Source organism: Mirounga angustirostris, unplaced genomic scaffold (assembly GCF_029215605.1).
Source record: "Mirounga angustirostris isolate CCGP_5_RB_7025 unplaced genomic scaffold, mMirAng1.0.hap1 SCAF_17, whole genome shotgun sequence".
NCBI lineage: Eukaryota > Metazoa > Chordata > Mammalia > Carnivora > Phocidae > Mirounga > Mirounga angustirostris.
In genome coordinates, this window is record NW_026991725.1 from 43,335,500 (window position 1) to 43,357,620 (window position 22,121).

The 22,121-nt window shown below is 66.3% G+C and overlaps 1 protein-coding gene across 8 annotated transcripts; it reads right to left on the reverse strand.

Moving 5' to 3' along the window:
• Window positions 1–677: 677 nt before the first annotated feature.
• CEP131 (centrosomal protein 131) lies at window positions 678–20,961 on the reverse strand. Of its 8 annotated transcripts, XM_064583237.1 has the most exons (26): window positions 20,635–20,958; window positions 18,376–18,577; window positions 17,540–17,643; window positions 16,958–17,072; window positions 16,556–16,683; window positions 13,157–13,270; window positions 12,473–12,625; window positions 11,184–11,301; window positions 10,667–10,810; window positions 10,287–10,443; window positions 9,755–9,849; window positions 9,098–9,280; window positions 8,573–8,755; window positions 8,376–8,495; window positions 8,067–8,192; window positions 7,623–7,739; window positions 6,428–6,530; window positions 5,657–5,858; window positions 5,280–5,387; window positions 5,082–5,199; window positions 4,847–4,921; window positions 3,949–4,091; window positions 3,696–3,873; window positions 3,420–3,616; window positions 2,713–2,773; window positions 681–2,630 (listed from the first exon to the last, which is right to left on the reverse strand). In XM_064583237.1, exons 2-26 carry the CDS (start codon window positions 18,559–18,561, stop codon window positions 2,556–2,558), a joined length of 3,303 nt encoding a protein of 1,100 aa, XP_064439307.1. In that variant the 5' UTR covers window positions 18,562–18,577; window positions 20,635–20,958; the 3' UTR covers window positions 681–2,555. The 8 variants fall into 8 exon arrangements, with proteins under 8 accessions (XP_064439304.1, XP_064439303.1, XP_064439305.1 ...); XM_064583233.1 differs by having other exon boundaries at window positions 679–2,630; window positions 3,431–3,616; window positions 8,067–8,495; window positions 20,635–20,960; XM_064583231.1 differs by having other exon boundaries at window positions 680–2,630; window positions 8,067–8,495; window positions 20,635–20,959.
• Window positions 20,962–22,121: the final 1,160 nt, after the last annotated feature.

Here is a 22,121-nt window from a genome sequence, read left to right on the forward strand (position 1 = left end):
TAGAGAGTTTACCAAAATTGACCACATTCTGGCCATAAAGCAAATCTCAATCGAATCAGAGGGTTGAAATAACGTAGAACATATTTTCTGACCATAGGTAAACCAAGCTAGAAACCATAAACCAAAAAGATAAGAAAAGCAAGGCATGCGAAACCACCCACAGTTCACAGAAACCACCATGGAAATTAGAAAATATTTTGAAGGGCGCCTGGGTGGCTCAGACAGTTAAGCGTCTGCCTTCGGCTCAGGTCATGACCCCAGGGTCCTGGGATCGAGTCCCGCATCGGGCTCCCTGCTCCTTGGGAGCCTGCTTCTCCCTCTGCTTCTCTCTCTCTCTCTGTCTCTCATGAATAAATAAATAAAAAGAAAGAAAATATTTTGAATAACGAAACTACAATATACCAAGGCCTCACATTGCTTGGAGGAAAATTCAGTGTTTGCTGCATGGACTTGGAAGGGCAAGGCCGACCATCAATGGTCTAAGAACACTTCCTGAGAAGTCAGAGAAAGAAAAGAAAACACACTTTAGAGGAGAGGGAGGGAAGTAGAGGAATTCTGAAAGGTCAAGGCCAGTGCTCCCTGGCCTGCCCCCTGCTGGAGCACACACCCCACAGGGCAGGCTGTAGGTCTGTTTGGCCAGGGAGGATCTGCTCAGCACAGATCCAACAGGAATTTCAAGGATTTGTTTGGGCTTATCTCCCAAAAGGGTGGTGGGTCAGAAGCAGGTTGTTAGAGGCCAAGAGTGCCGTGGGCCTTGGGGAGGGGGTCCAGGTGGGGTGGTCCCAGAGCTCCCCCCGCAGATGCCCCTATAACCCACAGCCATCCAGGGAAGGGACCGTGCCAGAAACTAAGGGTGTCCCCCCATCCTGTCCACAGGGGGCTTTGGGGTGCTCCTGCTGGGTGGTGGCCAGTCCTGCCTGGGCTGGGAAGTCAGGCCCGCCTCTGGTGGGAGCATCACCTCTGCCCATCTCCACAGGTTTCCTGGCTTCCCTGCCTGCCCCGCTCTCTGGACACCACCCTGTCTTCCCATCTGCTGAATACCTTACTTGCAAAAATACATAGTTTAGTAATTTACAGCCGCTTCCCCCTGGCAACTCCTAATAACAGCTTTAGACAAAATACCTTTTCTGGTGGGCGGAGGGAGGTCAGAGCCTCGACAGAAAGACCCGTCTACTCCTGTGGTCCCGGCCACGCCCCTGGGAGCCCGGCTGAGGGCTGTGAGCCACCAGCTCCTGCCGGCTGTAGCTGCGGCCCAGGGAGGGGTCTGAGCTGGTGCCCACCGCCCCTGAAGGAGCGCCCCCCACCGGGGGCCAGCCACTCGCCCTTCTCTGGACTCGACAAGAAAGCATCCAAAGGCCAGCCTGGATCTTCGAATAGCTGGCAGAGAGGGTGAGCTGCAGGACAGCAGTGGCTCAGGGGAGAAAGCGGGCCCAGGACCTCTGGGGAGACCAGGGCCGCCCCTCCTCACCTCAAGCCCCAGAACTGGGCACCCCAGGCACACACCGCTGGACGGCCACTGGACGGCCGTGAGACCTTCTCCCCACCTGGTCATGTCACAGGACGAGACAGCCCCGTGAGGAGGGGACACGGATGGGGCTCGTGCATGCTGCCCGGGGGCCAGACTGGGGCCCATGCACCCGGGGATGGGTCAGGCCAGAGGGACCCGGTGTGTCTCCCTGCCACGGCCAGCTCGGGCACCAAAGAGGGAAAAGACGCTCTCGTGCAGGTAAGGAAAACGAAGCTGGACACACCCCAGGGCAGAGGACGGCAGTGACAGGGGAAGGCGGGCCCCACAGGTGAGCGCCCGGCAAGCTGCCTCAGCCCTCTGGGGCCGTGGGGCACGGCCTCCCCCCAGGGAGACGCAGGGAGATGCCCTGCGCGGGCTGGAGGGCCTTCCTAACCAGCTCGGGCTCCCCCAGCAGCCACAACAGAGGGAAGGGAAATGCGTCCCCGAGAAGGAGCCCCGGCAGCCCTCCCCTCGCACTCCCCCTCCTGACTCTCGGGTGGGCCTCCCCCCTCCTCATGGGCAGGGCCTGTCCAGTGCCCACTCCTTGGGGGCTCCTGCCTGTCGCACGTCCGGGGGGGGCGGGTCCTCAAGTGGGGGAAGGGCTACGTTGTCCCTGGCCATTGTGGGGGCCAGGGCAGCTGGAGAGCACAGGGGAAGAGCCCCTAAGCTCCTTCTGGGGGTGCGGCCAGCCAGGCAGGGAGCATTCTCTCTGCTGGGGACTGGGACCAACCCAGGGCCCACAGCAGGCAGGGGGCACAGGGGGTCAGGATGAGAGCAGAGCTGGGCTGGGGACACCCCGCCCCCGGCCTCCAGCCCCCACCACCCTGGCCCCTGGCCCCTGGCCCAGGAGAAAGAGACAAGGCAGTGGCACACAAAGTACTAAAAACACCTCTTTACTGTTCAAATGCGGCCATGGCGCTCTAGCGTCAGGATGACCGAGCCCAGGGCACAGGGCCGGAAGGGGGCGGTGGGGCCGGGGCCAGGCTGGGTCCCCCTCGCACCAGGGACCCCGGCCTGGCTGTTGTGGGCCCGTCTGGGCGGTGGGCGGTCACTTGGCGCTCGGGCGCGGCCACCCGCACTGCTCCAGCAGCCCTTCCAGGTGCTCGGCCCGCTTCACCGCGGCCTGCAACGTGCGGTCCACCTGCAGTCAGGCCCGGTCGTTATCCCCCGCCCGCCCTCGGGCAGACCCGGCCTTGGGGGCCCACCTCATGCTGTTTCCGGAGGCTGCGCACGGCCTCCTCCTTCTTCGCCAGGGCCAACTTCACCCTGCGGGGGAGTGCGTGGTGGGCCGCGGGGCAACGCCCTAGCCAGACCCCGCGGCCGGCATGCGGCTGAGTGCAGCGGGGGGGCCGGGCCTCCATCCTGGAAGAGCCGGTGGGGCAGCTATGCTGTCCACCCCATCCCAGCGCTGCTGACCGTGGGCACTGGGTCGTCCGGGGGGGCTGGTGACGAGCTGGGACCCCCACGGCCGGCCCCGGGGCCACCGCCCACAGAACCAGCCTCGGTGAGTCAGAGCCCAGAGTGGGGATCCCGACACACGCTGGGAAGGCTCCCTGCTGAGATGAGGAAGCATCGCCCCCAACGTCCACCTCTCCGAAGGACTAAGGGATCCCGCGGGGCTGGGGGAGCTGCCCACCGCTGAGCCCCCGGGGCTCCGGCTCCTCCAGCACGAGGGCTGCTTCACCCAGGCCAGGGAGACGGGCCCTGGCGCTCCTGGTGCTCAGCCAGCCGGGCCCCGTCCACACGGAGCCCACCGCGGCGGCTGACGGCCCAGCTCTGCGTCAGCTGCGAGGAGACACAGCCCTGCAGCGCCCTTCCCTTTCTCAGAGCCGGCGTCCTGCCGTTGGAGCTGTGGGGTCCCACCCCCTCCCCCCATGCTCCCCGAGGACCCCAAGTCCGGCCCCCAGCCCACCTCCCGTGCACCTCCTGCAGCTCGGCCTGCTTCTCCCGCGTGAGCTGCTCCAGCTCCAGCCGCTGGCGGGCCCGCAGCTCGGCCAGCTCGGCCCTGAGCTGCCGGGTCTCCTCCTCGGAGGCTGCCAGCCGGTCTGCAAACTCCCGGCGGAGCACCTCCGCCAGGCTGCCCCTCTCGCTGACCAGCTGCTCGTTCACCTGGGCCGGCACGGGGTGGGAGTGAGCGGGCGGCCGGGGCGCGCTGGGGCCGCCGCCCGCCCCTTCCCACCCTGCTCACCGCCGTCAAGTGGGCCAGCTCCTTTTCCTTCTGCCGCACCAGGCCCTGCAGACGCTCGCTCTCCCCCTCCGCCTCCCCAAGGCGCCCCTTCAGTTCGGTGCACCGCTCCTGCAGCTTCCGCTCAGACTGCTCCAGCTCCGAGAGCTCCGTGTCGTACTTGTCCCGGATGCGCTGGATGCTGGCGGACAGGGGCAGGGTCAGGGCGCTCCGGGGACTCGGGGCCGTGCCGGGCACCGGTGGGAGAAGACCTCACCGGCTCTCCGCGGCCCTCTCGCTCTCCTCCCTGGCGCGCGTCATGTCGGCCTCCAGCCGGTGGATAACCAGCTCGATCTCCTTATCCCGGTCTCTCCGGATCTCCTCCCTCAGCTCCCGTTCCCGGTTCAGTAGCCATGCTTCCTGGGGGTGCACGGGGCTCGGTGGGGCTGGTGCAGGGTCGGCCGCGGGACACCCGGCTGGCGGGACCTGGCCCTGTCCTGCCCCATCAGCCCTTTGGTCAGACCCAGGGTGGGACGCAGCGCGAGCACCAGCAGCGCTGCCCGGGGCTGCTGTCCTGGGTCTGAGGGCAGAGCTGGACACCTCCAAGCCTGCGGACGGGGGGTGAGGGCCCAGATGGGGCAGGCTCTCGGAAGGCAATTTGGAAACTCCCATCAGGCTTCACACCACACTCTTGGAACCAGCTGCCCTGCATCTGCAAACATATCCCACAAACACAGTGACCCCCGTGCACGGTGACGGGGCAGACGGGGAGGCCGCTCGACCACTGCTGAGGCTCTGCCACCAGGCCAAGCGGCATGGCCTCGTGCGGCCTGTGCGCCTGTCCACCACGGCCTCGTTCCAGGAGTGCCTGGCAGTGCAGGCTGGTGCTTCCTGCGGAAGGCACCGGAAGATGAGGAGCGCAGCCACCTGGGCGAAGGGAGGGTGAGGAATGCCGCCTTCGCCATCAGAGGGATCCGCCCCGGCCCCCCGGTCTCTCCTGGAGCCCCCCTCTGAGAAGGGCTGAAGTAGCCCACTTGCAGAGCGTGCACACGAGAGCACGACAACCAGTCCCTGAGCAGCCAGAACTGTGTCCACGGGGAGGCCACGAGGGGAACCCACACGTGGCTGTTCTGACGCCGGGGGTGCCGGGCAGGAGACTGCTTCCCGCTCCCCACCTCCTTCTTGGTGCAGCTGGCCTCCCACATCTGTCGTTCGGCCTCCAGCTGGTCCTTCAGGGTCTTCATCTCCATCTGGGGGGCGGGCGGGAGGCACCGTGAGAGCAGGCCCTGAGCCCCCGGGGCGCGCGCCAGGCCGAGCTGGCTGGGGAGCCCGTCGCATGAGCCCAGGCTGGGCCCAGCGCCCCTCGCGGCCGCCAACCCGGCACCCCCAGAGCGGGCGCTCCCTGCAGACCTGGTGCCGGCACTCCTGCTCCTCTCTCCCCTTCTCGAACTCGGCCCTGAGAGCCCGGCCCTCGGCCGCGCGGCTCTCCTCCAGCTGCTGCCGCAGTTCCTCCAGCTCCGCCCGCTGCCTGTGGGCCGGCGAGAGCTCAGCATGCGGGGGGCGGCGCGGGGCGCGGGGGGCGCGGGCGGGACACCCTCCCGGGGGCACCTGGCCGCCTGCTGGCCCAGCCGCTCCTTCTCCTCAGCCACCTCGCCGTAGAGCCGCCGCCGCTGCTGCTGAAGGGCCCGCTGCTCCTGCTCCACGTGCTGCTCAAAGCTGTGGGACCGGAGGCTGGGAGGCTCGGCGCGGGGCTGGGGGCTCCCGCCACGGCCACCCGCCTGTGCCCGCACCGCCTGCACCGCCCGGTGCCACCTGCGGCCCTCACGGGGCTCGTCCTGCCCCCTGGGTCTCCTGCCCTGGCACCAGCCTCCGACTGCCATCCGCCCCCCCACCGCCCTCCCGTGGGGTCCGGCGCATCCCAGCTCTGCTCGGGCCTCAGCCCCCTCCTGTCCCTGGGCAACGCCCGCCCGGGCGGGGACACGCACCGCTGCTGGGCACGCTCCCGCTCCTGCTGGCCCAGCGCCTCCTTCTCCCGCTGCAGGTGCTCCCGAAGCTCCTCCACCTGGCGCCCGAATCGCTGGGCCGCCCGTGAGTCCGCCTGCAGCAGCTCTGCCTCATGCAAGCTCTTGAGCTTCTTCACCTCCTGCTTGTGCTTGGCGATCAGCTTCTGGATCTCAGGCTCCAGGCCTGGAGGGAGGGCACCGCACCGCAGGGGCCTGCCCCTCAGTTCCTGGGCGGCCGGGGACCCCTGACCTCTGCCCGCTATGCTGACCCCTGCCCCAGTGCTACAGGGGACTCCCCGTTCTCCCCCACTGTGACACCAGGGCTGCAGCCCAGCCAGGGGATCCCCCACCCCGGCCACCCCAGAGGCTCCAGCCCAAAGCACAGCTGAGCCCCCGGGCTCACCGTCCCTCCGCCCCACGGGGCTCCCCCAGGTGCAGGACCCCCTGGAGGAGGGATCACTGGGGAAGAGGGTGTCCGGGGGCAGGAGGGCTGGGCGCAGGCTGGGCATCAGCAGCCACAGTCCCAGGCGGCAGGGAACCCCGGGCCCCCCCACGCTCCCGCCTGGCACGCTCCCCTGGAAGGTGGAGGAGTTCACGGGGCAGAGGGAAGGCAAGTCCATCCTCCTGGACCCGCCCTTTGTCCTGGGTCCACCGTGGCTGTAACTCAAACCACCATCCTTTCTCAAAGACCCCCTGTGGCTGCCTCTGGGCCGTGTGGCCTCTAACCAGTTCTGGGGGGTGGCCGGTCCCCACCTCGAACTGTAATCTCCTTGATTTTTCGGGTTTTCTCATTGATCCACTTCTCCCTGCGGACTTTCTCGGTGGCGCTCATTAGTTCTTTGAGTTTTTTAATCTCCTGCCAGCAAGGAAACAGGAAGTCCACAGAGCAGCTGTGAGGAAGGGGGGAGACGCACAGACCCCTGCCCTGGGCCACCCCCTGCCCTGCACGCGCCAGTGATCCTATTCTGCCCTCCCCAGACATGGAGGCAGGGTCCAGTCTGGAGGCCTGAGGTGGGGGGGGGAGGAATTGGCCTGCAGAGGCCCCACTGGGGTGTCCCTGAGTCCCCAGCCCTGGCTGTCCCCTGCAGTGGCTGGGGGGGACTTTAAAAACGTTGGTGTGGGTGCCTGGGCAGCTCAGTCAGTGAAGCGTCTGACTCTTGGTTTTGACTCGGGTCATCATCTCAGGGTCGTGGGATCAAGCCCCGTGTGGGGATCCCCACTCAGCACGGAGTCTGCTGGAGATTCTCCCTCGCCTCTGCCCCTCCTGCTTGTGCACGCTCTCTCTCTCCCTAATAAATAAATCTTAAAAATAAAAACAATGCCAGCGTCACGGCCCTGCAGGGTCAGCTCTGGGCCTGGGGACCATCGCCGCCCGCACCGTGGGCGGTGCAGCCGAGGGGGCGCAGCCTATGGACGGCGGCTGCCAGCAAAGCTGGATGAGGCAGGGGTCCGGTCATCGGCCGACAGAGCCAGGAGAAACACGTGCGGCCCTCCGCCCAGGGACCCAGAGCTGCAGCAGCTCAGGCTCGCACACGGGTGGGCAGGCGGTGGCTCCCCTGAGCCCTCCCTCCTCATATGTGACACGCGAGGGGTCCTGCAAGCCCCTCGGCCCCCGCCCCAGGGTCTGGCACTCAGCGGGTCAGAGGGAACTCCAGTGGCAGGAGGGGACCGAGACTGGCGCTGGGGCAGCTCCCCCAATCCCCGGCCTGGCCCACTGGCTGGCGCCCTGGGTGCGGGGCGCAGGCCCGAAACTCTCCCTGGCTCTGAGGCTGCATGGCGGCTCCCGGGGTCTCGTTCATGAGCCCCACGACTCTCACGCTCCGAGGCTGCCCTTTCCTGGGGCGGGCAGGCACGGACCCCCTCCCACGGGGGCTGAGCGCACGGTGGGGCTGGAGGCCAGCTGCAGGGACAGCGGGGGAGAGCCGGGCAGCGCGGCCGAGGGGCTCACCAGCTCGTGCTGCTCCTGCACCTGGGCCTCCCTATGCTTGCACCTCTCGTTCCCCAGCTTCAGCTCTGCCAGGGCAGCCTCACACCTGTCGGCCAGGGCCTTCTTGTCCTCAATCAGCTGCAATCAAGGGCTGGGGCTAGAGCTGCTGGGCAACCACCGGGTGCCGAGAGCCTGCGGGGGGGCCCGGGGCGGGGGCCGCGGCCGCGGGGTGGGGGCGGGTCACGGCGGCGGGGGGAGCACCCAGCGAGGTCTCAGACCAGCCCATCAAACAGTTCCCACAGGGAGGGTGCCGCCCATTTCCACAGAAGGGAGGAGGCCCAGCGAGGAAGGCCCGTGGGCCTGAAGTCTCCGTGAGGCCCAAGCCCGTCTGGAACCCGACGACCCCACGGGCCCAGCTGGCCCTGACCCCTCTCGCCTGGTGCCCCACGGCCCGGCCGGAGGTACCTGGTCGATGAAGGACAGGTGCCGCTGGATGGTGGCCTCGTAGTGGTCCCTCTGCTGGTGCAGCTGCCGGCCCAGCTCCTTCTCAGTCTCCTTGACCCGCCGCACGGTCAGGTCCCGCTGCTGCACCTGTAAGGGGCGCCGGGAGGAGCAGCTGGGCAGGGGGTGCCGGGAGGAGGAGACGGGGCAGGCGGAGGCCCTCCCAGGGAGCAGCGCCGGCCGGACACACCCAGGCTGGTGAGCAGGGCCGGCGTGGTCACGGCCCCCCGCCTGCGCTGAGGATCTGCCGGGCTGGGTCGGCGGGGACGTTACCAGAGCTCTCTGCAGCAGCCCCACGGCCTGCTTCTTCTCCTCCACCTCCAGCTTCAGCCGCATCACAGATGCGCTCCCCATGGACGCGGGCTCCAGGCGCCCCTCCTGAGGCACCAGCCCCTGGGAAGGCAGTGTGCGTCAGGCAGGCCCGGTCACCTGGTGAGGACCTGCTGTCCCTCCCTGGGGCCCCCCCACACCTGGGGCGCTGAGGCCGGCCGGTCCTGCCCCGACTTCTCCACCTCCATCTCGTGCAGAAAGCTCATGATACTCTGCAGCTTGGCCTCGGACAGCAGAGTCCCGTCTTCGGGGAGACCGGTGCACGTGCTGAGCTTCCCAAATTTCTCCAGGTTGTCAGCGGTCAGCGAGCTGGCATCGTCCTCCTACAGGGGAGGGGGCACAGCAGCAGGGGCCGTTGGGGTGGCCGAGGACGCCGGGCTGGGCCTCCAGGAGCCACTCAGGGACCCCGGGGCAGGGGAGGATGGGGAGGAGCGAGCGCGGGGACAGCAGCGGAAGGCGGCCGGACCTGGTCTGGAAGGAAGGGCCTCTCAGGCTGCCCAGAGGCTTGCAGGGCACTGCCGAGGGCACCAGGGGCAGAGAGGCGGCACCCACTCCCCACCCCAGGGTTACTCTGGGTGTCCTAACAAGCCCCATCTGGCCCTCATTAGGGTCCCGACTGAAGCAGGCAGGAGCCCCCGTGACCTGTGTGGACGCAGCCCAGTCACCTCGTCGCTCCAGGAGTATTTGTCCTTGTGGTAGGCCCTGGGGCAGGGCAGCGGCTCGGGTTCCTCTTCCAGCAGCTTGAGTGTGTCCAGCAGCTCATCCAGGGTTGCCCTGGACTCGGCCCTGCCCCTTGCGGGGCCCACCACCTCCAGATCCTCACTGGCCACATCCCGGGAGCTGGCATCCTGCAGTGGACACGTAGGAGGGAGAACCACGAGGCCACTGGGGACCACCAGAGAGCCGTGGGGGGAGGCTGGGGGAGATGGGGGGCCGCGAGAGGGGAGGCCTCCTCCACACAGGCTCATGCCATGTAGCCACGTGGACCAGGCTCATCCAGACCCACCTCCAGGGAAATAAGAAGGACGACTGGGTGGGATGCCCCTGGGCCTGGCCTCCTCGCCCCTAACCTCTGAGCTTCCTGCTCCCTTCTGTAGGCATGCACACGGGGCCCCCACCCCAGAGCATCTGCGAACACCCAACGGCATTCCAGAGCAACCCATGAGACCCCATCCTGCACTGGACCAACAAGACCCATTCTGGGCAGGCTCTCCTGGCACCAGTGACCCCACGACCACAGGGGTCAGGCTTGGGCCACCCAGGCATGGACACCCCCCGAAGCTGAGGCCGGGGAGGGCAGACAGGAGGAGCCGTATGGACACCTGAGGCTTGTCGTCTGGAAACTTCCGGGGCTCTGGGGATGAGTTGGAGGCAGACTGGCAGGGGTCCTCTGGGCCCGCGGTTCGGAAGCCGGCCCCTGCGCAACACAGCACAGCATTGGCCCCCCGCCGCCGTCCCCCAGCTGGGAGCAGCAAGTCTGGGGAGCCCTTGAGAAGAGGCCACACAGGGGAGGCGGAGCACGTGACAGCAGGTGCCACGGCAGACTTCGCGTGGAACACAGGGAACGATCGGGAGCCCTGACCTGGGGTGAAGGGTCAGGGGAACAGGTGTGACCCCAGAACTCCTGGTCTCCCCCATCCAGCTCCAGAAGAGGCGCAGGAGCAGAAAGGCAGGGCCTAAGGGTTTGCTGCACAGTGCAGCAGGGACACAGGGAGCTGGGGGACATCAGCAGAGGCTACAGCCCTCCAGAGAGAAGGGGCAGGGGTGTCCGCGCTGGGCTGGGGGCGGGGCGATGCCCTCAAGGGCGCAGAGCTGGGGCACATGCAGGCTGGCCTCCTGGCTCTGGGCGCTCACCGGCGTTGTTGGCCTTGTGGGTCTGCGGGGTGTGAGTGGTGCCCCCCGGTCTGGGGGCCGGCTCCCGGGCAGGCCGGGGCTTCTCCGGCTCCCGGGCCTCCTTCAGCAGCCCAGGCTCACGGTCACCTGACTTCTGGGCTCGCTTCTGCTGCAGCTCCTGCCGTGAGGAGCACCTCTGAGCAGCCTCGCCTGGACACAGCCAGGCCCCTCGTCCCCCCTATGCCCAGCTGCCCCGGGACCCAACGTCCAGGGGCTTGGGGAAGGAGGGGTCAGGGAAGGCAACAGGCAGGGGTCCCCCAGGGCACAGGGGTTGGACCCAGCAAGTGTCATTTGCTGCCTTGGCACTGGGCTCCCCACGCTGCTCAGGCCACCCCGGGCACCTGAATGGCCGCTCGCCTGGCCTGGCGCGCCTTCTCCTCCCGGACCTTCCTCCTGGCCGCCTCCTTCTGCTGGTGCAGGTCCAGGAGCCCCTCTCCCAGCTGCTGCCGCTGCTCCTGTGGAAGCTGAAGCCACGGCTGGTCTGACTAGGAGGATGGAGTCGCCCAATCCAGACCTGGGCTTCCACAGGACCCCACGGCCCCCGACCTGCGGTTTCTCTGCCCCAGCGAAGACAAGCCTCCCTCGGGCAGCCAGGGGCTCCTCCGGATGGGGAGACAGCCCTGCCTCTTGGAGCAGGGACCTGCAGCCGGAAACCCGCTCGGACTGCTCGGCCCAGGGTGCCACTGGCAGGCATGTCCTGACATCCAGGCCCTGACTCAGGGCAGGAGGGAGCAGGGCCCCCAGACGGGGTACAGACCCATGGGGCAATCCCAGGTTGCAGAAACCCCCGTGTACGTGGCTGGGACCCCTGGGACTCAGGCCTGCTTCCTCAGGGCACGGCTCTCACACGACACTGACCTCTTGCTTGGATGCTAGCAGGTGCTCTCGGCAGGCAGCTCGGGCTCGGCGCCGCCGCACCTGCTGGCGGTACCATCGCTGGATGGCGACAGCGGCCTGGTTCACCTGGTGGATAAACCTGCGGGGGACAGCAGTGCTCAGGACGGAGGCTGGGCCCCGTGCACCCGAGGCAGCTGAGCGACGGCCTCTCCCCTCCGCGTCCCCCCGAAGGCCCAGGCGGGCAGAGAAGCCAACAGCCGCACGTTCCCACAGAAACAAAAATGCCCATCTGCAGATGCTCATCAGTCGCCAGAAATGACCCCGAGGCCCGCGGCTGGGCGGTGGGTGAACGCTGCAGTCCCAACAGTGGAAGCTATTCCCGGGCAGAGAGCCACACGCCAGAGACGGGCCCCAGGCCTAGCGCTCCAGCCAGAGCATTCTAGAAGAGGCAAAGCCCTAAGGGGACAGCTGGGCGAGGCCAGGGTCAGGCCTGGGGAAGCCAGGTACAAGGCCTGCGGGTGGGAGGGTTCTGGGGGTGACAGGCGTTACGTGTCTTGGTGGCTGCCCAAGCTCATGCTGTATCACATGCGAGCATCTTACTGCCTGTCAATTCGAGTCAGAACAGCTGAGTAAACTGGGCAAAGTCTTCCCCTGGGCTCTCCGGACCATTTAAAGTCCCCAACGGAGCATCCAGGACACGGATGGTCGCCGGCCCGGGGACGGGGCAGAGAGGGGCCCTTGCGGCTGACGCCGGGCCTGGGGGGCTCACGGAGCTGCAGGCTCCCGGCCTCACCCGCCCCTCCTCCAGGCCTGCTCCCCAGGCTCTGGGGGGACAGCAGCAGGGACCGTATCACCTGCAGTTCCTGACCAGGAGCAACGCCGCCGTGGCCCGAGGGCCACCGCAGAAGGCGCCGTAAGATTGTTGGTGTTTTCTTTAGTTTGTTTATCTCCCTTCCACTTAATGCTTTTTTAATTAAGAGCTTTAGTGAGCTCTGACGCTGTAAAATTTATCCGTCCTAAGTATACTGTTCCATGATTTTGCATAAACTGACCCGCGTGTATGACCGCCAGTGTGACCCAGGTTTGGAACACTTCCATCACCCGGAGAAGACACCCGCCTCCCCCTGTTGTCCGCGGCCGCAGGCGGCTGGGGCTGCACCTCCGCAGACTTGCCCTTTCTTCACACTTAGTACAAACGGGCCTGGACGACGTGGGCGCTTGTCCGCATCCGTGTTTGAAAACAATTATTCAAGTGGACATTCCTACCACGGGAGCTTCAGGCCCCCTCCTGGCCCCCGGACCCTGGTCACCTCTCAGCCTCCTCCTCTGTCACCTCCTTCCGTCTGAGTGGACCCGGGGCGCCCCCAGCGCTGTTCTGGGCTGCGTGGCTGCTGCCGGCCAAGTTCTTGTGCGGCTTCGCGGAGCTGCTCTCCCCCCCACCGGCGGCCGCCTTGAGGATGTTGCTAACAGGAAAGGGCAGGAAAGGCTCGCGGCCGCCGCCAGGCCCCCTCACAGCCCCGGCAGTCGGCTCGGCCTGCGAGCAGAGGGGGCAGCCGCGGCTTCATCCCAGGGGCCTTGGGCTGGAAGGAGGCACCTGCAGGACGTGAGCAGCGAGCGCCGCCTGCTCCCCTGTCCCGAATGTCAGCCGATCCCCCCACAGGGCCCATTTCGCGGCACCCAGGGCCAGTGGGCTCTTTCCATTCAAAACAGCAAAAGGTCTCAAGAGTCGTGGGATCCCAGAGCCAGACAGTGACCCGAGACACCCCAGGGGCACTCCCTGCCTCCCAGTGTGCAGGGGGCGTGGGCTACACGCGCGGGCCTGCACCAGACTCAGCCAGCGGGCTGAGACTCCAGGGCTGGCTGCGGCCTCCTCGGCACACCGCACGCCGGGGCTGAGCCCCAGGCCCGCCTGACTGCCCGCGCAGGCCCGGCCTGAATGTGGCCTCCCGGTGCCCCTCGTGGGCCAGCCCACCCCAGACCGAGCCAGGCCTTACTTGAGAGAGGGAGCCGTGTGGTTGGAGCTCTTGGGGGGCGGTGCCTTGTCCGGGGGGGTATAGTAGTTGTGCAGCATGCTAGTTACGCAGTTGCCCACCGTGCCCTTGTTGCTCCTGCCGGGAGAGACCGGAGAGGCGTCAGGCTCCGGAGGCGGCGGAGCCCCGGGGCATGCTCACCACGGCATCATCCAAGGGCCCCGGGGGCCCCTCCACGGCCACCACACCGACAGTGGGGGCTTCTCGGGACCCAGGCCAGCCCCGGCCGTGGCGTTCCCCCGAGCAGAGCCCGAGGTGGGCCGTGAAAACCCAGGCCCCTGACAGTGGACACGCCCGCGGGTCACAGACCACCAGTCCACGGAGCACGGGCCTTTCTGTGCCGACGAGACGGGACAGGAGGCACACAGGCCTCTCTGCCCCCCTCAAACCCACTGGAAGGAACACACGTGGACAAAGGGAACGTGGAGGAGAGAGCTGCAAACACATGACCACAGCGTTTTACAGGATGAGAAAGAGAAGGGCCAGTGGTAAGTGACACGGTGAGGCAGGGAGGAGATGCCCGGGGCGCGGGGGCAGCTGCTGTGCCCCCCAGGACCCCACAGGGCGCAGGAAGTGGAGATGCCCAGCTCTTCTAAAGCAGCACTGCGACCCCTTCCTCACGGTCAGCACCCCGGCACCAAGCCCATCCCTCGGCTCCAGACAGGAGGCTGGCTCTCCCGGTGTGTGCCCAGCAGGACGTCCCCACCCCCCACCCCCGGCGGGGCGCACAGCCGGGAGACCAAGACTCCCTCCCGGGAGAGACGAGCAGCCCAGAGAAGAGCCCCGGACGCTGACAGGAGCGGCCCCCAGGACGGCAGCCTGGCCCCTGCCCGGTCGCCCCAGCGTGAGCCGCCAGCCAACTCGGAGGGCCTCCTTCGCAAGTGCTCTGCCAGACATCTGAGGACAGACGCACGTGCGAAGGGCTGACAAACAGGACAGGGAGTCTCCGACAATCCATCCTGGCGACCAGGCTGTGCCAACACATGTTTAACAGCTTGTTCTCTGGGGGAAAAGCTCTTAATTTGTCGCGTTTGCCAATTTCAATATTCCCAGTGCAGCTAACTTGAGACGTGCGCGGAGTCGGGGCGAGCGCACAGCCCGCCTCCTGAGCGGGTGCAGGAGGCCCGGCCGCCTGGTGTCGTCAGAGGGCGATTGAGAACCGCCGCCCTCGGGAACAGAAGGAGCTTATGGGACCGAGGACCACACCACTTGGCCACGCGGGGATGGAGGCAAGAGCAGGCCTGCAGCACGGGGGGGACGCGGGGCCCCCAGGTCCCAGAGCTGAAGGCAGACTGTAGAGTCCATCCAGGAGGCCCGCCGGGCCAGCGACGCGCTCACGGGGGAGCAGAGCAAAGAAAGGGAAGAAAACCGCCACGGAAAACACAGGACAACACCTGCCGGGACCCAGCAGCACGTGTCCGGGACGGGGGCCCCCGAGGCCAGCAGGCGAGTGGGGAGGACCCAGGGCAGAGGGCCGGCACCTCGAGATTCCACACGGGGAAGTGAGGGGGCGACACAAAGTGCTTCTAGAGAGAACACAGGACCCGGAAAAGGACCAGGATCGGCACGGCAGAGGACTCCCCGGAGGCTGTCCTTGGAGCCCGAGTGACGGCTTTGGCGGCTCTGCTGACCAAACTCCGAGTCAGCTCAAGGGTGATGGCATCGTCAGGCACATGACAACCTAGCATCCTCGCCAGGAGCCTGCAGGAGGGCGTGCTCACGGACGACGGGGGGACGGGGGGCCCCCACGGAGGCAGGGGCGGCCAGGATCAGCCTGTGGGCGTGAGCGTGCGGCCCGCAGGGACGGCGGCCAGTCTGACCCGGGGCGGGGGGAGAAGCCAGGCTCCGAGGGCTTTCTCCAGAGCAAGGTGGACAGGGAGGGCCCCTGCTGTCAAGTGTGGGACACGTGGCCAGGACACAGACAACCAAGTGGGAAAATTTAACTCTGGAAAGACAGCAGCCTGTCCCAAACGTCGACAGCCCCCTGGGGCGCAGCACTGCTCTAAGAGAGGCGCACGTCTTCCCCAGGGCGCCCTCCTGACTGCAAACACAGGCAGGACCCTTCAGTGTAAATGAGGGCCCTGCGGCTCAGGGAGGTTAAGTAACCTGCCCCAAGGCCCACAGCAAAAAAACAAAACGAAAAAACCACGTGAAATCAGAATTCGGGCCAGGCAGAGCTGGTGCCGGTCCCCGAGTGGAAACACAACCACAGAGACTGAGGCGCATCCGCCGGGGCGGCCCTCCCGGGGCGGCGGGCGGAGGGAAGACGTGCTCGCGTGCAGCGCGGGCCACAGGAGAGCAAACCCTGCCCTCCACGCGGAAGACAGTCGGCGATGAGCAACACTGGTGTAGCTTTGATATACGCCTCCTAGAAAACACCAGAAACAGCCCGACAGCAGATGCCCCTGGGGAGCAGGACTCAGGGTGGGGAGGGAAGGGCACTGGGTCTGCTAATTTTCATCTTAAGTTTGTGGTCCAGCTCCACGTTTTAGCTGTGTGCATGCGTCACTGATAGAAGTTACAATTAAATTTTCACTTAAATTCTCATGTCAAAAGCAAGAATTCTTGCTGCGCCGACTCTGGGGAACAATCCCGGAGAACCTCTCTCAAAGACCGTTCCTTTGATAAAAGGCTGTCGTGTTGGGAAGTTCTTTCTCGAGCTGAAGCAAATGTATCTCCTTGTCCCTCTGCCCACGGCGAGGGGGACCAGCTCCCCTGACAGCCCAGGGCGGCCATGCCGAGCCCACTTTCCTCCACGGCTTCTCCAGGCCACCCGCCCATCCCGACGACTCCTGGCCAGCAGCCCCATCAGCTGAGGCCGCAGCCTGCCCGGCCCTCTGCAGACCCCACCACGTTGGCCATCGCTCCGCACGTGCCTGGTTCTGTCCCGCTGTGGGCGGCACGGTTGACCAGGGACCACCAGGGCCCGCACGCGGACCCACTGTTGGCACGCAGCGAGCAGGGATGGCCCAGGAAACAGGCTCTGCCCCTCTGAGATGTGAAGGATGAGCCTTATACAGTGGCCCGTGGCCCCACGCGACCCTCACCAGGCCCGAGCTCTTCGGGAGCGAAGCCGGGCGTCTCGGGCCGTCTGGAGGCAAGCTGCCCCGCAGAGGAGAGGGCGGGTGGGGGTGTGCCCCGTCTGAGCTCCCCCCCAGGCCAGAAGAGCCCCTGCCTAGTGTGCAAGATGCCACCCTGCAGCCTCCTTCCCTGGGCCCTTGGGTGGAGAAGCCAGCCACTCATTTCCTCATTCATTCATTCATTCCAGAGCACACAGGTCCTGCCACGAACAAGACAAACAGCGCCCTCCTCCAGGGGCTTCAGATGGCTGGGGCCACACGGAGCACCTACAGCAGGGCCCACCTGTTGTTGGCAGTGAAGTTGGGGGCCAGGGGAACGGTGCACTCTCTCTTCCGTGGGCCCACCGGCGCGTCGACGGTGCTAGGACTCCGGGAGTCGGGTGGCAAGGTGAAGGCCCTGGGCTGGTCGTCCTGTCGGTGACACGGTAGCCACCTCAGACCATGACATGCTGCACAGGCCACTGACCCCAAGCCCCTGGCGTGTCCCCACAGCCTCCCCCACAGACAGGATGGCCCAGGGGGCTGGGAGTTTCTGTGCCCCTCCTCTACCTGCCACGCTGTGATCAAAGCCAGCTAACACTGACCCCCTCCCCACCACTGGCCCCGCCCACGGGTGCAGCCAGAACAAGGCAGGAACGAGGCAGCCCTCTTGGAGGGACACTTAGACTCAGCCGCTGGCCCTTACCAGGACGTTCCACGTGGCTCCCTTCTCGCTGGGAGCCTTGCTCAGACCAGCCAGCCTCTTTCTCCCAGCGGAGCTGCCCTCGAAGAGGGTCAGGAAGTGGGGGCGCCCGGCCGGCCTGTGTCGGGAGAGGGGATGGCAGGCAGGGAGAGTCAGCCCGGGGAGGCCAGCTCCAGCAGCGCAGACGGGCGGGTCTTCCGAGGGGACGGGAGGGGCCAGGTCAGCACAGCAGAATCCTGTCCCCAAGCCCGCGGCTTGGCGCATCATTGCTTAGCTATAATCTGACAACCACGCCTGAAGAAGGGGCTCCCACCCGAGCCACAGCCACCCCGACACCCACGCGAAGGGTGCAGCAGGGACAGAGGGAGAGAAGCAGGCAGGGGGATGCTGGCCTGGGGCTCCGCATCTCTACTCGCAGATACAGCGGGGTAAGATGCATCCTGCCTGCCTGCCCCGCCCCCCCCCACACACACAGGGCTGGCCTGAGTGCAGGTCACATCAGACCCCGGTGCCCAGCCTGGGCCCTACCTAATGAGGCTGGAAGGGGGGCTGACAGAGGCAGGAGAGGAGCGCGCTGGGGGCTACCTGAGGGGGCCGGTCCAGGCCTGGCTGGCTGGCGGCTGGTGGACCTGCGTGGTGCTGTTAGATCTGCGAAGGTTGTTGATGGTTCGGGAACCTCCGGGCCCCTCCTGTAAAAGGAAGAAACAAGCAACCCCGTGGCGAAGACTTCAGACACTCACCAGTTCACGCCGTGCCATGCCAGGCCTCAGAGAACGATTTAGGAAGAGGAGAGAGGTCTCCTGGTTCTCGTGGACAACAGCAGCGTGGGGTCCTGGGCAGGGCCCACTGAACTGGCCCAGGTCCTTGGCCTCTCAAAGCCTCATCTTCCTCGAACAACGTGGGAACCCAGCGTCCCTGGATGGTGAGTGTCTGGGAGGAAGTGTGTGGGGCTTGGCCCGGGGGCTTTGGCAACGGCTGCCGGGCCTGGTCCTCATGGTCATCCGCTACCCTGAGGAGCGTGGCCACCCCATTCCGGCCAAGCATCTGCTGCCGGCCTGCCCACCAGGCTTTCTTCAAGGCCGCTGGAAGCTCATCTCCTCCCCCAAAGGTCACCCTGCTCCTCAAGGAAGCCAATAAATCCAGTGTTGGCGGAGCAAGAAGGACCGAGAGGTCAGTGCCAGCAGGATTTAGGCTCTGCCTCTGGCCAGGCCGACCCTTGACCGACCCTGGCCTTGACCTCTTTGTGAGTTAGGTCTCTGGTCTACGAGCGGGAGTCCCTCCTGAGCTTGGGGCGGCCGCAGGCAAGGACAGGACAACAGACATGGGGGGTGCCTGTGGAAGGGTGGGGAGACTCTTCAGGAGGTGGGGGCAGCGCAGGGGCGGCGCAGGGACACCCACACGCCCCCGGCCCCAGCACTCACCAGCGCCTTCCTTCTCGGCTCACTGCCCGTGACCACGGAGAAGGAGCGGGCGATGGGCTTGGCAGCGGAGGCACTGTTGGGGCGCCAGGTCACAGGTGGAGGAAGGCCGGTCAGGCTCAGGTCCACCCCTTCTGAGCTGCCCTCGGGGGCGCCGGAGGGACCGCTGGTGGCCCGGGAGCCCTTCATGGAGGCTGAGCAGGCCCTGAGCAGGCAAGAAATGCGGTGGGACGCCCTCTGAGGAGCCAGGCCCCCTCACACACCACCTCCCGCCAGGTCAGGGAGCCTGCTGCCAACCAGCCGCCTCCTCGCTGGGTGGGAGGGGGTCCCTTTGTCAGAGCAGGACCCGGGGCCGAAGGGACGGCTCTCCAGAGGGACCCTGCCCAAGGGTGGCCGGCGGCAGCACTGAACCCACCCCCCGGGAGAGGCTTTCCACCCCTCTGAGCGCCCTTCCTTCATCTGTAAGACAGCTGTCACAAAGTGCCTATTCCTGGGGTTGTCCCAAGGCTCGGACAAGGCGGCTGTGAGGCTGGCCTGCAGGAGGCTCCATGGCAGACGCTCGAACTGGGACATGGTCTGAGTCACGCTGCCTGACCCAGGGTCCCCAACTCTGGTCCACAGTCTGGCCATGGAACCCCTGCGCTTCCCCAGAGCCCCCTGGAGCACCCCGACTGGCATCTGCTCCTCACTTCTAGCCCCCCCAGCACCAGCCACCCTTCTGTCTCCCTGGCTACCCCCTCTTCCCAACCCCTCAAGTCAGAGGGTCCCCAAGCTCAGCCCTGGCCTCCTCTCCACCCAGCCTCTCACCTGGGGGCCCACATCTGGCCTCCAGAATTCAAACAGAGGCTGACGGTTCCTGCCCCCTTCTGTTCCCTAATTCCTGACTCAGGACCAGCTGTGCATCTGGCGCCTCAGCCCCAAAAAGACCAAAGGAGAACCCTGACGTCTGCCTCTAGCTGCCCCCTCCCCAGGGGTCATGTAACCCAGACCATTTGTAACTGGCTCAGGCCAAGGACCTAGATCTCATGCCGACATCTTCCCTTCCCCACCACACCTGCTGCCGGTGCCCTCTCCCCATGCACCCCTTCCCTCCACAGCCTCTCCTAGAACCTGGACAAGCACAGTCCCTCCTGCAGCCCCTCCCCACGCGGCAGCCGGAGCTGATCTTTCTCCATCAGGTCTCAGATCACACTGCATCCCTGCCCAAAACCTTCCGAGGGCCCCCCGGCACAGAGAATAAAGTCTAAACACCCAACACCCCTCAGATCTGACCCTGCTCTCTCTGACCTCTTCACTGCCCCCCGTTGCCCCTCGCTCTGCTTTAGCCAAACCAGCCATCCTGCTGCTCCTCAAACTGGGCCAGCCTGTTTCCACCGCAAGCCCCTCTGCCTGGGGCCTCTTCCCCTGGGACGTCCCCGGGCTCCCCTGCACTCACAGAGCCACCAGTCCCCATCACTTTGCTCCCTCCTCCCGCTCTGTTTTCCTTCACCTGGCCACACAGGTCGGTCGGCGTTGTCTCACTCCTCCTAAGAACATCAGCACCACGAGGACAGGGACCATGTAGCCCCGGTCCCTGGCACGTGGCAGGCACTCAAGCAACAGGAGTGGATGAGTGCATGAACCGGCAGCACCAGGAATGACGATGGAGGAAAGAGCGCAGCCCTCCCTGCCACGGAGGACTCTGGTGGGCCAGCAGGCACACGCCACCACCACCCCAGGTTCAGTGCTGCAGCCTCCTCCACAAGCACATAGTGGGGGCCCCCTGGCCAGCGGCCAGCGCCTCTGTTCTCTAGAGTGGAGCACAGAGCTGTCCCTGCCCTTCACTCATGTATTTCCGACTGTGCGGTTGATTTTCACCCCCTCCTCTCCCCAGGTCACTGGCCACACCCAGCCGGACCCAGGCCGGCCGGACCCAGGCCGGCCGGCTGAGCCGCTCGGGCAGCATCAGCGCGCGGGGCTCTGGGATGGTAAACACAGCCTCTCCCTGGAAACCTCCAGGCCAGACCTCGCCTTGCACACGAAGATGCCTGTCCCAGCACCCGAGCCTCTGCCCAGACTCCTCCACACGGGCTGATGCAGGACCCCCGGCCGCTTCTCCACCGAGCAGCTCCCAGTCCCCCAAAGGACTTGGCTCAAGGTGGCGGGGCCCGAGACGGCCGACTGGACTCCACTCCCTCGCGCAGGCCCCCCGCCCGCCCCTGCGCGGGCCCCGCACACCCGCATCCGCGCGAGCCCCCCTCCCCTGCGCGGGGACCCCCTCACCTGCGCGAGCCGGGCCTGGGGCGCGGAGCCTGCGGGGCCGGCCGGCGGGGGGATGTGCGAGGCCCTCCCAGGTGGGACGCCCGGGGCTCAGGCTTTGGGCGGGCAGCCTCGCGCCGCGGCCCCGGCGCCGGCTCCGAGGCCCAGGTGACAATGAAGCGGCCGGGCCGCGGGGCGAGCGGCGGCAGCTAGCAACCAGCAGCCAGCCGGGCACCTCCTCCCCCGCCCGTCACGGGGCCCGCCTTTCCTGCCGCGCCGCCCCCGGATCGGCCGTCCGCTTGCCCGCTCCGGCCGCCCGGAGAGCTCATTGGGCGCCTGGCTGTCCTTCGGGACGCTCCGGCGTGGGAGGAGCCGCGGGGAGTAGAGCCCGCCCACCCCGCCGGGGCAGCGGGCCGTCGATTGGGCCAGCCGGGGAGGGCGTGGCCTCGGCTGGCGCGGGGCGGGACGTGGGCGGAGCCTCGGGGAGGGGAGGAGCGGGCGCGGCGTGGGCTGCGTGGCGCTGGGGGCATCGCTCCCCGGGACCCAGCCGGCCTGCGCCGACACCCAGGCGGTCCCGGGCGCCCGGTCTCTGGTCACCCACGCCGTCCCCGGGCTCCCACGCAGCCCCCGCTCGCCCACAATCTCTGGTCGCCCACACCGTCCCCCAGGCTCCCGCGACGTCCCCGCTCGCCCACGCCCTCCCCCGGACTCCCACGCGCTGCCCGGGCTACCACACCATCCCCCCCTCGCCCGCGGGATTCCAGGCGCCCTCCTGGCTGAGGCACAGCTGGACACGTGGGTCCTGCGGCACACCCCCTCCCGACAAACCTCCATATAGAGCTGGCAGCTGCATGTCCCAGGGGCTCGCTGGTGCCCTCTCTCAGGCAGCCCTGCCCCAGGACGACCTGCACCCGAGGCCCACCGCCCTTCATCTTGTCAGGACCGTGCGGTGGTTTCATATCTCGGTCTATGGTTCAACTGAGATTTTGTTTAAGGTGCGAAGTATGGCACGAATTTTGTGTGTGCGCATGGATGTCAAATTATCCCCGTACCACCTGTTAGGTTATCCTCTCTCCACTGAAGTACCGCCACACTTCCGTGGAAAATCAATTGACCATATTTGCATGGGTCTGTCTCTGAACTGTCTACACTGGCCCACTGATCTGTGTCTGAACTCTCACCACCACCACCCTCCGTTAGTGCTGCTGACGGTAAATGTTCAAATCAGGTAGTGGGAGTCCTCTTTGTTCTTTCTCAAAATTACCTTGGCTGTTCAATTTATTTTAACTTTTCCTATAAATTTTAGTATCAGCTTGTCACCACCTACAAAAAAACCCAGCTGGAATTTTGATGAGGATTATGGGTTTCTTTAAGATTTTGTCAGAGAGAGAGCACACACAAGGAGGGTCAGAGGGAGAAGCAGGCTCCCCACTGAGCAAGGAGCCGATGTGGGACTCGATCCCAGGACCCTGGGATCATGACCTGAGCTAAAGGCAGACGCTTAACCGACT

Excerpts from the sequence above, each read along its gene's own strand:
- CEP131 (XM_064583231.1), bottom strand. The coding sequence starts at position 18,561 with ATGAAGGGCTCCCGGGCCACCAGCGGTCCCTCCGGCGCCCCCGAGGGC. Across the intron at positions 9,850-10,286 it reads CCACAAGGCCAACAACGCCG|GGGCCGGCTTCCGAACCGCG; the intron begins GTGAGCGCCCAG and ends TGTGTTGCGCAG. Across the intron at positions 7,740-8,066 it reads ACCTGTCCTTCATCGACCAG|CTGATTGAGGACAAGAAGGC; the intron begins GTACCTCCGGCC and ends CCTTGATTGCAG.